The sequence below is a fragment of the Ranitomeya imitator genome, chromosome 3 (assembly GCF_032444005.1).
Source record: "Ranitomeya imitator isolate aRanImi1 chromosome 3, aRanImi1.pri, whole genome shotgun sequence".
NCBI classification, from domain to species: Eukaryota; Metazoa; Chordata; class Amphibia; order Anura; family Dendrobatidae; genus Ranitomeya; species Ranitomeya imitator.
In genome coordinates this window covers 123928497-123943082 of record NC_091284.1, presented here as the reverse complement: position 1 = coordinate 123943082, position 14586 = coordinate 123928497, and the positions used below count along the sequence as shown (strand labels likewise).

Genomic DNA, 14586 nt, shown 5'->3' with positions numbered 1-14586 from the left:
ACATGGCATAAAGTTATATCCGGGACTTAATGAAAAGCAAAAATGTGCCTAAGCACTAACAGGCAAGTAGTTGGTACTTACCTGCCTGTTGTGCATGGTGATGTTCTTCTCCGGCACAGAGCAGTCACAGACCGCTCCTGCCGGGGATTCAGCTGCCTCTGCTGACGTCACGTTGACAGAGCGGTGCATTCTTTTCTGCTCCACCCTGTTAATGTCCGTGGGAATCCAGCTGTCAATCAATGCCTGAAGTCCTGCTCTCTTAACAGAAAAAACTCCACTGCTTTATCGATGTGACGTCAGCAGTATCGCCGGCAGAAGCGGTCTCTGACCACTTTGTGTCGGGGAAGAATGCCACTGTGCACAACAGGCAGGTAAGTATCAACTTACCTGCCTGTTAGTGCTTAAGTAAATTTTTTGTTTCTCCTACGCCTCATTGGGGGACACAGGACCATGGGTGTTATTCTGCTGCCACTAGGAGGACACTAAGTTAACACATAAAGAATAACTCCTCCCCTGCAGTATACACCCTCCTGCTGGCTCCAAGTGAACCAGTTCTTGCTTAGTGTCTGTAGGAGGCACTTGGGTCTGTTTCAGACCCCACCGTTTTTATTTAAATTTTTATTTTTTATTCTATTTTTTCCTTAACGGAGTGAATGGGGGCGACGGACCCTTTCTAGGTTCCGATCTCCCCCGAACCATCAACAGGCAAGTACGTGGAGCGTTCCTCCCGTATCCTTTCCTGCAACGTTGGATGCCAGCCCTGAGCTCACCTTTCGGGCGACGGTTCCTTCGCGTTCCGATCTCCCCCCTCCATAGCAGGCGACCACATAGAGTAGCCCTCCATCTACCTCTCCTGGAGCCAGGTACATAGCCGGACATAAATGTGTATGGCGTCCGTGCAGCCCCCCTCTGCATTACCACTGACATAGCGGATGACGCAAGGCGGCAGAACCTCTCCACCCCCTCCCTGACTATGGCAACGGTGGATTGAGCACCGGCCCACCGCATCTACCATGAGTACATTGCGGGGGCCGAGGCACTGGGGGGTCCTGGTCCCCAGGGTTTGGAAGGTCCGCACCTCTATCAGAAAGCCGGGTCCGTGGGTGGTCCGCAGCGCGCATTTTTGATGAAGGAGCGCTCCTCAGGATGGCACTAATAGCGGTCGCGACGCCGCAACCGCAAATTTTTCAAGTTTAGTCCCCGGCTTTTCTCTTCATACAGTCCGGAGTCCTTGGCCACGCCCACCGGCAATTACCGCCGCCCATCTTTTCCAGCGCTTCTCATTCCATGAGAAGTGCTCTCACAGATCTCGGTGGCCATCTTGGTACACCCAGCGCTGATCCTGCAGCGCTGCTCCAGCCCTCCTAATCTCTGGATCTGATGGATCTGATATACAGCCTTCAGGAATACATTGCGGACCTCCCCTGGGGACTCAAGACACAGGACCTGGGTAAGCTGCAGATACATAGCTTAACCCTTCCCCTGCTAGTAAGCGCTCTCCTCTAGGTTACTATGTCTCCATCAACACCTCACAAAAAGTCTGGGAAAACCCACACTGTATTTTTTGCTGCATGTACCTCTTATAAAGTCTCATTACCTCGGGTCACAATACTGCATTGTGCACAGCTTGTGAACCGGCGACTATTCCGGAACCACCTGTTACTAATACCGAACCTAGTGAGCCTGGTCCCCCTGAGTGGGCTACCTCCCTTAACCGGTCTATGGCATCTCTGGCAAAAGCGTTAGAATCGTTCCGAGACCCCTCCGCTAACCAGGGCACTCTTACGGATGACTCTTCCTATCCTCAAAACCCCTTGTACTTCAGGGGTTGTACCTTGCCAAGGGGCTCTCGCCCTTCCAGAAAAAGGACTCATGCCATATCCCCAGACCATCACCGGGATTCGGGTTCTGAGAGCTCCATTTCTCGCTCCCCTTCCATTGGGGCTAGCAGAGCACCTGTTTCAGAGGACGATTCTGACACGTCCCTAGATCAGGAATGTCATCACGATCAGGAGACTGAGTCAGTTAATAAGGCTTTGAAACTTGAGGAGGAACCTTTATCTAAAACGGATCATGCCGTGTCCTTTAAGAGGACCAAGCGAGCTCACAAGGTATTCGCTACTCATCCTGAATTTAAGTAAATTGTTGAATCTCACAGGATCCATCCCGATAAACGATACACAGGGCAGAAGCCCATGGAATCAAAATATCTCTTTAGTAGAAACATAAAAAGAAAAACATGAACGGCACTGTCTAAATTTTGGTTAAAAAGCCGGTGTGTTTAGTAAGTCTTATGTAAGACAGCCATATCCAGAAAGATTATGGGTGCAACTCCATAATGACAATTGTAATCCATATGATGAAAGAGAAAAAAGCGGAATGCATTCACCAATCTTCAAAAATAGCAGCTTTATTAAGTCTTCATAAGAAAAACTTTATGGCCGGGGGAAGAGGAGTGGAGCTCAAGCGAGCAGGAGGAGATGACGTCCGTTTCGCGCAGTGCTAGCGCTTCAACGGGTCTACACAAAATATCCCTTTGCCCAGGATCTAAGAAAAGATTGGTCTCAATCTCCCCCGGTAGATCCTCCGGTATCACGCCTGGCTACTAAATCTATTCTTATCCTCTACGGAGGGCACCTCTATTAAAAATTCAACCAATCGTCAGATCGACAATATGGCGAGTTCAGCCTTTGAAGCCTCAGCAGCCGCACTCTTCCCATCTTTTGTGGCTACGTGGGTGGCTAAGGCTATGACCCACTGGGCGGAGGTCTTGTCTTCAGCGGTGCTGGATACTGATCTTCCCCCCTCCCCCCCCCCCCCCGCCGAGATAGCAGACCTCGCTACTCAGATAGCCAGAGCGGGAGATTTTGTAGTTATCGCGTCCCCGGACGCTGCTAATTGTGCTTCTCAAGCAGCAGCCAACCCCATCACCATCCGGAGATCCTTATGGCTCAGGGACTGGTGTGCGGATTCGACTTCCAAAAAGTCATTGACTTCTCTTCCATATCAGAGCGGTCGCCTTTTTGGTGAAAAGCTCGACCAATAATTTCCAACGCCACTGGAGGGCAGAGTAAATTTCTTGAACAACAGGGACCCTTTCGGCCCTTTCGAAACCAGCAACAGCAGGCCCAGTCCTGATTCTTTCGCTTCAACTCAATTTGGTCCTCTACTTCCACATCCTCTGGACCTTGCCGGGCCTACAATGTAGGGATTGAGGTCCTCAAACCTCTTGCAAATCTTCCCCATCTTGGAAAGGCAGACTTAGGCTGTCAGGGTCCAGACCGGGCAGGTCTCCCACACAATGACTCCCTGCGGTATCCGGAGGACACCCTCAAAGTAGGTGGCCGCCTGCTTTCCTTCAGCAACGCGTGGCTCTCGGTCGTTCACGACGAATGGGTCCGCGACCTAGTGTCCTCCGGATACAAGATAGAATTCTCTCTCTTCCACCAAATCGTTTTTTCCCGTCTTCTCCTCTCAGGGCAAAGGCATCAGAGTTCTTCCAGGCCATAAGCTCTCTAAAAGAAGACGGGGTTATTATCCCGGTCCCTCAAAGCGAAAGGTTTCAAGGTTTTTATTCAAACCTGTTCATTGTTCCAAAGAAGGACAGTACAGTACGGCCAATACTGGACCTAAAACTGCTGAACAAATTTGTCAGGGTGCGACGGTTCCAGATGGAATCGCTTAGTTCTGTCATCGCCTCCATGGAGAAAGGCGAGTTCCTAGTGTCCATAGACGTCCAGGAAGCGTACCTCCACATTCCTATTTTACGAGTTCTCACCTAAGGTTTTTTCGCTTTGCAGTTCAGGAAGATCACTTTGTTTGCTGCTCTGCCCTTCTGCCTCGCCACCGCTCCCAGGGTATTCACCAAGGTAATGGCGGCTGCTGTGGCCATCCTCTATACCCGAGGTGTGGTGGTGTTACCATATCTAGACGATATCCTCATCAAAGGCCCCTCTTTCCGCACCTGCAAGGAGGCCGTAACCATCACAATAGATACTGTTTCTCGCCTGGGTTCTAAGATAAACTACAGAAAATCTTCCCCAGTACCGGCTCAGCGAATTTCCTTTCTAGGAATGATACTGGATTCGTCCCAGGGGTTGGTACTTCTTCCTCCGGAAAAGATCTCAGTCTTACAGCGGGAAGCTCAGAAGCTCTCCCAACCTCATACTCAGGCTGCCATCTCACTAGCAGTATTTGGTCAGTATTTTACATCAGTATTTGTAAGCCAAAACCAGGAGTGGGTGATAAATGCAGAAGTGGTGCATATGTTTCTATTATACTTTTCCTCTAATTGTTCCACTCCTGGTTTTCGCTTACAAATACTGATGTAAAATACTGATGTAAAATACTGACCAAATACTGCTAGTGTGACGGCAGCCTCACTCTCTACGTTTCAGTATGAGAGTCGTCGGCAGGATTGTAACAGCTATGGAGGCAGTCCCTTTCGCTCAACTGCCCCTTCCCCCTTTACAACATGCTCTCCTGGCTGTGTGGGACAGGAACCCGTTATCTCTCGATCGTCGTTTCCTTCTTCCCCAGCAGGTCAGACAGTCTCTGACTTTGAAGTCCTCCCTGAATCAAAGGAAGTCCTTTCTCCCAGTACATTGGCTAGTTGTGACAACAGATGCCAGTCTTCTGGGCTGGGGAGCAGTGTTCCACCATCATACTGCTCAGGGCCGCTGATCTCTTCAGGAAGCTCGCTTGCCCATCAACATCCTGGAAATACGGGCAATCAGGTTGGCTCTTCTTCAATTCCATCCCTTCCTGACGGGTCGTCCCATAAGGATTCAGTCCGACAATGCCGCCGCAGTGGCGTAAATCAACCGGCAGGGGGGAACACGCAGCAAGGCAGCCATGACCGAGGTAGGCCACGTCCTTCGTTGGGCCGAGGAAAACCGCTCAATGATATCAGCGGTTCACATCCCGGGAGTGGAAAATTGGGAGGCAGATTTCCTCAGCCGCCAAGGTCTCAACTCCGGAGAGTGGTCTCTCTATCCGGAGATCTTCCGCCAGATCTGCTGTCGTTGGGGAACCCCGGACGTGGATCTGATGGCTTCAGGGCTAAATTCCTAGGTTCCCAATTTCATAGCTTGGTCCCACGATCCGGCAGCCATCGGGGCAGACGCACTCGTTCACTCGTGGCATCAGTTCCAGCTTCCGTACATATTTCCCCCGCTTCCCTTGCTGCAGAGAGTCATCAAGAAGATCAGAGCGGAGTGGATACCAGGAATGCTCATTGCGCCAGATTGGCCGCGCAGGGCCTGGTACGCCGAACTAGTTCAATTAGTCGCCAATGTCCCCTGGTGATTACCGAATTGCACAGACCTGTTGTTCTAGGGCCCCATTTACCACCAGAACTCCGAGGCCCTGTGTTTGACGGCATGGCCATTGAGTCCTGGGTGCTGACACAGGCAGGCTTCTCTCAGAAAGTTATTTCTACCATGATCAGTGCTAGAAAGCCTACATCTATGCGTATATATCATCGCATTTGGAAGACCCTCTTCTCATGGTGCCAGGACTGTGGACGCTGTCTTCTTGAATTTTCCGTTCCTTCCATCCTCGAATTCCTTCAGTCGGGTTTGGACTTAGGTCTCGCCCTTAGTTCTCTCAAAGGGCAGATTTCAGCCTTGTCAGTCCTGTTCCAATGTAAAATTACCAACAGATTACAGGTGAAGACGTTCATTCAGGGAGTCTCCCATGTGGTGCCGCCCTATAAGATGCCGTTGAAACCATGGGACCTTAATTTGGTCCTCGGAGTCTTGCAGGAGGCTCCTTTTGAACCTCTGCAGGAAGTTTGCCTGTCTCTTGTGTCATGGAAAGTTGCCTTCCTGGTTGCGGTCACGTCCATCCGACGAGTCTCAGAACTGGTGGCCTTGTCTTGCCAAGTTCCTTTCCTAATTTTTCATCAGGATAAGGTGGTTTTGAGAACATCCCCGTCTTTTCTACCGAAGGTTGTCTCATCTTTCCACCTCAATGAGGAAATTGTCTTGCCTTCACTTTGCCCGGCGCCAGTACATCGCACTGAGAAGGCTCTTCACACACTGGACTTGGTGAGAGCTCTTAGGAGATACGTCTTTCTGCAGGTCAGATGCCCTGTTTGTGCTCCCGGAAGGGCCAAGGAAAGGTCTAGGAAAGGTCTAGCTGCTTTCAAAGCTATGATAGCCAAGTGGATTCGTTCAGCTATCCAGGAGTCCTACCAAGTTAGAGGTCACTCCGTTCCAGCAAGGATTAAGGCTCATTCTACTCGGTCAGTGGGTGCATCTTGAGCCATCCGGCACCAGGCGTCGGCAGCACAAGTCTGCAAAGCTGATACTTGGTCCAGCCTGCATACGTTTACGAAACATTACCATGTCCATTCTCAGGCCTCTGCAAATGCGTCCGTCGGCAGAAGAATTTTGCAGGCGGCAGTGCCGCATCTGTAACTTGTGGGTACAAGGAGCAATTGCAGTGGTACAAGGAGCAATTGCAGTGGATTGTTTCCCCACCCAGGGACTGCTTTAGGACGTCCCATGGTCCTGTGTCCCGCAATGTGACGTAGGAGAAAAAGGGATTTTTGTGTACTCACCGTAAAATCCTTTTCTCCAAGCCAATCATTGGGGGGACACAGCACCCCACCCTGTTAGCCTATTGGCTCTAGTTTTTTTCTGTGTTGACTTGGTTTTGACGTAGTTCATTCTTGTTAATTGTTAAGCTCCTATTGCTTTGTTACCGAACTGGTTCACTTAGAGCCAGCAGGAGGGTGTATACTGCAGGGGAGGAGTTAATCTTTATGTGTTAACTTAGTGTCCTCCTAATGGCAGCAGCATAACACGCATGGTCCCGTGTCCCAAAATGATCGGCTCGAAGAAAATGATTTTACGGTGAGTACACAAAAATCCCTATTTTTCAGACCGTCTCGGATATACCCTTTCCTATGTTGCAATCATGGTATTACATAGCACATAGTATGGTATTACATAGTGTACTAACAATTGCTCATTTTACCCTTCTACCCAGATAATTCTTCCCTTTTCCATTAGGTCTATGCCATCACGTGATTAATAAGAGAAGGGTTCAGCCAGTCAGTCAGGCCCATATGCATTTGTATCTCATGAACATTCAACTCCTAGTATGTTCTTAACAATGGTAAAGGAATGCTGGGAGTTGTTGTGATTAGTCTTTATTAGACTGCGGACCATACAGGAACCACAGTACTGATCAGACGTAGTCAGTATCAACAAGTGTACATTTAAATCCAGGTACCTTATGGGTGACCTCTTTTCTGATTGAGTATTTTCTTTCTTTTCTTCTCCATCTTGTCCAGACACAATGATGACTTTTCACATCCACAGATCGTCCCTCCAGATTCCCTTTTCTCCGGTGTTCTGTAGCACATCCCGACACGATGCCCTTTAAAAATAAGTGTTAATAAAATGCTCCTGATTAAAAGGTATCTGTCCACATTATGACCTGATTAAGCCTTCTATAGTATATGGCCTCCACACTGCCCACTTTAATGAGCTATAACCGCTACACCGTCCGCCCTCATGAACTATGGCCTATACCATAGGGAGGATCTGCTGCTGAAACTGATAAAGTAGTAATGTTCCTCAATTCTGTATTAATGTGCCACATCCTGGACCCCTTCCAGGTATATATGTCCCCCAACTTTGTTTATTCCATCCTGGTATTGATGGCCTCCAGCCTGGTGTAGATGCTTCCCCTGCATCCTAGTATAGAGGTGACCCCCCCGCCCATCCTGGTATAGAGGGTCCACGCCCATCCTGGTATAGATTTTCGCCCTTCCACCCTACATCCTGGTATAGTTGGCCTCCCCCATCCAAGTATAGATGGCACCCCCTTCCTGGCTGGTATATGTGCATGCCAACATTTGCCAGTCAGCCCCTGTCTGCCATATAGTTAGTCTTTACTAAGGGGGTGTTGCATATAGGATTACAACGCACAACAACCTAAAAGCACCCCCTTACAGAATCCCAAGAGTCACTCCTCCTTGTAAAGACCATGTAAAGGAGCATTAAAAGTAAAGTATCACTAGGAATTTGTGTGGTTTTAAAAAAGCAAAAAAGTGGCATACTCAGCGGAGCATCGGGAATAAAATGAGAGGAAAAGCTGGTCACTTCTGACTTTCTTATTTTTGTAGATGTTTACGGTGTTTTTTTTTTTGTTTTTTTTTTTTGGGGGGGGGGGGGGGGTGTATTCTTGTAATGAATCTTGTTTTGAAGAGGACGTGTCTTGAAAAATGGTTCAGATTTTTACGGCTTTTTATCAATGCAGATATCAAATAATTGTTATAATTTTAAATATCTTTTATGGAATAATGAATATCAAGAGATTTGTGTTTCTTTGTCTATCCATTCACACTATTTATTTATTTTTCTTTTTTTAAGAAACCGTTAAGGAGATGAAGGAACCAAGACAGAGAAAAGATAATCGGCGCCCGGACATTGAGATATATAAACCTGGGCTGTCAAGACTAAGAAATAAGCCCAAATTGGACACATCTGGCAATGGAGGCAATCACATCGAAGAATACCACAATGAGAAAGTTAAAGATTGTGAACCTTTGGTTAATGGGGCTATCCCAGTCTTATCTGAAGATCCAATCCAAGATGATGAAGATCTGAATCATGGTGGCTCATTCGCTGTAAACACTGAAAGTGAAGAGCGAAAAAGTGTAAAAAGAACCAAAAAACCAGACCGACAAATTTACCAACCAGGAAGAAGATCGCATGTTTCTGGGAAGGAGTCATTGAGTGAAATTGTAGAAGATGATATTGTGAGAAAAACTCAACATCTAAAACTGGAACATGAAGAAGATCTGTCTGCCACAAATAATAAGATTCCTCTGGAAAATGGAAACAAGATTGTCAAGGGTGAGAAGTCAAAGACATCAGAGCAAGAGAGACCTACCAAGGGTGGAGAGGACACGTCCTCACTGAGGCCTGGTAAAGAAGAGAGGAAGCCTGGACCAACCAAACGTTATTCCCACTCAGACAAACGGAGAACCCGCACTAGAAACTGCAGCACCAGTTCTGGGGGAAGCAACAACAGCAGCGAAGAAGCCGTCCTGGCTGATGGTAACAGGAGGTGTCAAGACAAAGGAAAGGTTGCTGGCGATCGCAAAGGAAAGGTTGCTGGAGATCGCAAAGAAAAGGTGCGCACAAAAAAACAGGTCTCACTGTCTTCAACAGATTCTTTTGAAGAGGATTATAATGATCGACGGGATGACAGCAGAACTCAATGGAAGAAGAGGCAGAGCTCCAGTGACAAAAGCTGCTCAGAAAATTCAGACCTCATCAAGCGGTCAAGCAGCAAGGATAACCGTGAAGGGTTTTACAACCGGGAATCCCCCTATCAGCCGCTCACTGATGAACAGAGAACCCGGAAACGAAGTGATAGACCCAATAGCAAGCGCAGCAATTGCATAGAGAAGCAGGAATTTAGAGCGCTATCAAGTGAGCCCAGGGGCAGAGGGAGGGGAATCCTTATTCTTCCAGCCAACACTGATATATCCAGTGCTACAGGAGCATTAGAGCCAAACAGTGCAAAACTCCTATCTACCACTTGCAACAAATCTGGTCGTGGCAGGAGCCGTGGTGGAGCTAATCGGCGTCTATGGGATCCCAATAACCCTGAGCAAAAGCCTGCTCTAAAAAAACAGAGCCCGCAGCTTCATTTTCTAGATACCGATGATGAGTCTACACCTACCTCACAAAGTGACGGCATCCCGTCTGTCCATCAGGCATCTTACTACAAATTCCAGAACTCTGATAACCCATATTACTTTGCCCGTCCACCATATACATACGCCGGATACTCTATGCCTTATTCTTTAAGTCCCGGCAGTGGCATGTATCCTGGTGGGTATTATCCCGGCTATCCCGCTCAGTCTGCACAGTATGGCTCTGGATCGTACTCTGGAAGTCCAGTAATGTGTGAGGAAATCGAGCAACAAGTGAGGACGATGCAGCAGCAGGAGCTGAGCCGTCTATTGAGGATGGCAGATAACCAAGAGCTCCAGCTCAGTAACCTTCTCTCCAGAGATATGATCAGCACAGAAGGCCTGAATAAAATGGCCGTGCTCAGGTAAGGAAATATTCGGTTAAAATTGAACACGAATTTTAGAAATGAATGTACTTAGGAGGTAATCTTGTTCCCTCTGTTAAATTTGTCTGCAACATCCTGAAAAAAAATGGGCACCTGTCCAAATAGGTGAAGTGTGCAATACCTAATATACATATATAGATAACGGGCTGTGCAAGAACAACCCCACCAACCATATGTCAATTTATTCATACATTTGTAGGAGGAATAACAGCGGAATGGCACAATGCTGAGTTTGTAGAAAAGATGATCCTGGAATGTTATAATATAGAGTAGTTAGATAAACGTGTGCACAACCGTATAAGGTGCACGGGTAGGTTCCCAAACCGTAATCGGCAAATAATATGAAACCCGGCACTCAACTTTGTGGTGTGAGGAGACGAAAGGTTTATTATCCCAAATCAGAAAACGTTTCGGTCGCACAGATGGACCTTCATCAGTAACGTTTACTGGGACAATGTATAAATTCAAGTGGCTATATGGCCTGCCCGGAGGTTGCTACCAATTTAGTATTGGATACCCAGGAAGAGAGGCTACAGCCTATATGAAGGCTGTCATCGCGGCGTCCACCGCTGGAAAGCAAGTAGACTTGGTAGCAACCTCCGGGCAGGCCATATAGCCACTTGAATTTATACATTGTCCCAGTAAACGTTACTGATGAAGGTCCATCTGTGGAACCGAAACGTTTTCTGATTTGGGATAATAAACCTTTCGTCTCTTCACACCACAAAGTTGAGTGCCGGGTTTTGTATTATTTGATAATATAGAGGATACACACAAAATGAAGAAATATGACTGACCTTCTTTGAACTCTCTCCTTCCTGCAGGTCGGAACTACTCCAGCTCTATGAGCACTGTCTTCTGACTGACATTGAATTTTGTGACCAGCACAATGTTGACCAGCTGTTATGGAAGAACGTGTTTTACCAAGTCATTGAGAAGTTTCGCCATTTCTTAAAAGAGTCATCGGGTGAAGGTGAAACCATCAGAAGACAGCTGCTCCAGGTGTTAGATGAGGTGAACATATATGACCAATGTGCTTGTTGGCAAGGCTGTGTAGTTGGAGTTGGTGTCCATTTTTATGGAGTCAGTATAAATGGACCGACTCCTAAAATATATAATAAATTGGGTACTGTAAATTTTTTCATAAGAATTTGGGAAAGTTATGAAATGTCCTATAAATGTCTGTTCTGTTCCTGATTGAAGAATCTCTGCTTTTAGTTGAGATGAATTTGTGCTGCACTTTATGAATATGCTTAATAGTGATCAGTGCGGGAGTCGGGGAACTAGAGCAGTCTGAGGTTTGGCTTACCAACTCCACAGCCCTGCTTGTTGGGGTCACTCATGGGTTTGCACACTTTGTATATATGGTGGTTACACAGCTCCACTTTGCCGCTCCTAACACAACCTTAAAGATTTTTTGTAGGAAGAAGGAAATAATGGACATACAGGTAGTTCAGAAAATCCAGCTTGGCAAACTGTGAATAAAATGTTTTTCTTTATCCTATAGTGGTATAGTATAGTAAAAATGGTGGTACAAAAAGAGAGTCAAAACAGGCAAAAAGCAAACCTTTGTGTTTCGGCGTTAAGCCTTACTTATGGCATGCGATATCTGGCGTTCCCGTTTTTTCAATAATGGAAGTTCCAATCACGTCAGTAACCCGATCGCATGGTTCACCATAGAGCTAGTTTAAAAGTTTTAGTTTGTGAGCAAAACTGATATGCTATTATATTTTCTTGACCCTAAACTGTGCATTATATTAATAGATATCACATAAAATCAGTAAGGTTTAACCCCGAAACACATAGGTTTGCTTTTTGCCTCTTGTGATTCCTTTTTTTGGTGCAAACTAGCCAGGAGAGACAGTTATAAACTAAAACATAACTTTTAATACATATTTCCTTATAAAAACGGATAATTCAAGACAAACAAACCTGTGATAAAGTGCAAAAGTGCTCAAAGTTACCAGTGCTCAATAATAAATGGTTTCATGTCACCAAATTTGTAGTCTTTCTGCTGGTTGCAGGTATGCAGGAGCACATATTATGATTGTACGAATCATGGAGAAGGGAAGAGTTTCTAATGTACCCCGGTCATGCCCCTGCAGTGCTCCTGCCCTTACAAGGACAGTCCCCAAGTAAGGCTACTAAATTGTACCCACCAAACCATGTAGGATCTCCCTACACGTTTCCTCCCCCGTTCAGGGGAGAGAAATATAAAAAATGTGGGAATTCAAAAGCTCCCGCATTGGCAGGTAGCTCACATGTCCAGTCCTACGAGTTTAGGTTCCGACTGGTTTTTCAATTATGCCTGGTAATTACCGGGTTAATAGCCGCGGGTGGATCGCGATTCCACCCGTGGCTGTTTCAGGCACATGTCAGCTGTTCAAAACAGCTTACATTTGCTGGGAAAGATGTGGGCTCAACCCCGGAGCCCACATCAAAGGGAGGGAGTTCGACATTGGCATAAATTTACACCCATTGTCGGAAAGGGGTTAACTGTGGACTAGCAAGCCAAATTTTAATTCAGTTTGCCAGCTGGATAGTACCTGTATGTATATAGTTATGTGTTTCAAATAATTTTTCAGTTAACCATATATATTTGTTGAACATCTATTACATTTCTTCTATTAATAGTATTGTCCCTTTACAATTTACTTATTTAAAGCACAATTTTTATTTTTAGGGGACGGTATTTTTTGATAGTTTGCTTCAGAAACTGCAGGCGACGTATCAGTTCAAACTTGAGGACTACATGGACGGAATGGCGATCCGCAGCAAGCCTCTCCGCAAAACGGTGTGTAGTGTTTCCTCATTAATAGTTTGAGCTTATATTATGATATTTTACATTTTATTTTATATTGTTTGTGTTTAGGTGAAGTTTGCATTGATCAGTGCCCAGCGCTGTATGATCTGTCACGGTGACATTGCCCGCTACAGAGAGCAAGCAGCTGACACCTGCAACTATGGGAAAGCTCGCAGGTAATAATGTCAAGGAAAATGCCTTTAGAAGTAAAAAGGAAAGAAAAGGGTTTGTCTTCTAAATATTTTCACTCTTGTTTGCAGCTGGTATCTAAAGGCACAGCACATTGCACCCAAGAATGGCAGACCTTATAATCAACTGGCCCTCCTGGCTATATACACGGTAAGCTGTCCATTGTCTTTATAGCATCTATAAAGGGGTCACATGGGTCATAAGAATTGTTGACCTGCCCACAGAATAGGTTACTCAATAAGAGTTTGGTGGGGGATCAACACCCGTCACTGTTGGATGGGGCGTAATGCAGCAGCTCATGGCCACTAAGTAATGTACACGGCTTCTGTGTTCCACCACGTATATTGCCGCTGCAGAATCAGATTTCACTGATCGGTGGGGATGCTTGGGTGTTGGTTCCCCACCGATCTCGTATTAATGACCTAAGTTCTGGGCAACACCTTAAGTCTTAAACTATCATATGTACTGAATTCAGGTTCAGATTGAACAGACAGGAGGGAATTTATGGGATGTCAAAAACGCTTCAAAATTTATGTTCTAGAAGAGTTCAGTGAGTGATTTCTGCGCCCACCGGCTTTGCAGCCCCTTGAGGTTACAAAATGCTTGGAGTCATAACCCTTGGATTATGTGGTGCAGACCAAGTCTGGAACCGAACCACTGATGGTCTGTCTCGCCAGTAGCACACAATGACATAATGGTGTAAAGAGGCTGGAATTATTATTATTATTTATTTATATAGCACCATTGATTCCATGGTGCTGTACATGAGAAGGGGTTACATACAAATTACAGATATCACTTACAGTAAACAAACTAACAATGACAGACTGATACAGAGGGGTGACGACCCTGCCCTTGCGGGCCTACATTCTACAGAATTATGGGGAAGGAGACAGTAGGTTGAGGGTTATGCTTTTTTGTTATGCCTTTTTTTTTTATTAACCCCTTTACCCACAAGGGTGGTTTGCACATTAATGACCGGGCCAATTTTTACAATTTTGACCACTGTCCCTTTATGAGGTTATAACTCTGGAACGCTTCAACGGATCCCACTGATTTTGAGTTTGTTTTCTCGTGACATACTGTACTTCATGATAGTGGTAAAATTTATTTGATATTACCTGCGTTTATTTGTAAAAAAAAAAAAAAGTGGAGATATGGCAAAAAATTTTAAAATTTCGCATTTTTCCAACTTTCAATTTTTATGCCCTTAAATCAGAGTTATGCCACACAAAATACTTAATAAGTAACATTTCCCACATGTCTACTTTACATCAGCACAATTTTGGAACCAATTTTTTTTTTTGTTAGGGAGTTATAAGGGTTAAAAGTTGACCAGCAATTTCTCATTTTTACAACACCATTTTTTTAGGGACCACATAACATTTGAAGTTACTTTGAGGGGTGTATATGATGGAAAATACCCAAGTGTTACACCATTCTAAAAACTGCACCCCCCCCCTCCCAAGGTGTTCAAAACCACATTC

General features: G+C 45.8%; 1 protein-coding gene across 2 annotated transcripts in view; it reads left to right on the top strand.

Moving 5' to 3' along the window:
- SMG6 (SMG6 nonsense mediated mRNA decay factor) overlaps window positions 1-14586 on the top strand; it is a 349120-nt gene that overhangs the window by 14574 nt on the left and 319960 nt on the right. For both annotated transcript variants that reach the window (XM_069761370.1, XM_069761371.1), the window contains exons 2-6: window positions 8388-10086; window positions 10932-11121; window positions 12791-12901; window positions 12980-13086; window positions 13171-13249. In XM_069761370.1, the coding sequence (XP_069617471.1) occupies window positions 8388-10086; window positions 10932-11121; window positions 12791-12901; window positions 12980-13086; window positions 13171-13249 (2186 nt within the window). The remainder of the gene's footprint in view (window positions 1-8387; window positions 10087-10931; window positions 11122-12790; window positions 12902-12979; window positions 13087-13170; window positions 13250-14586) is intronic.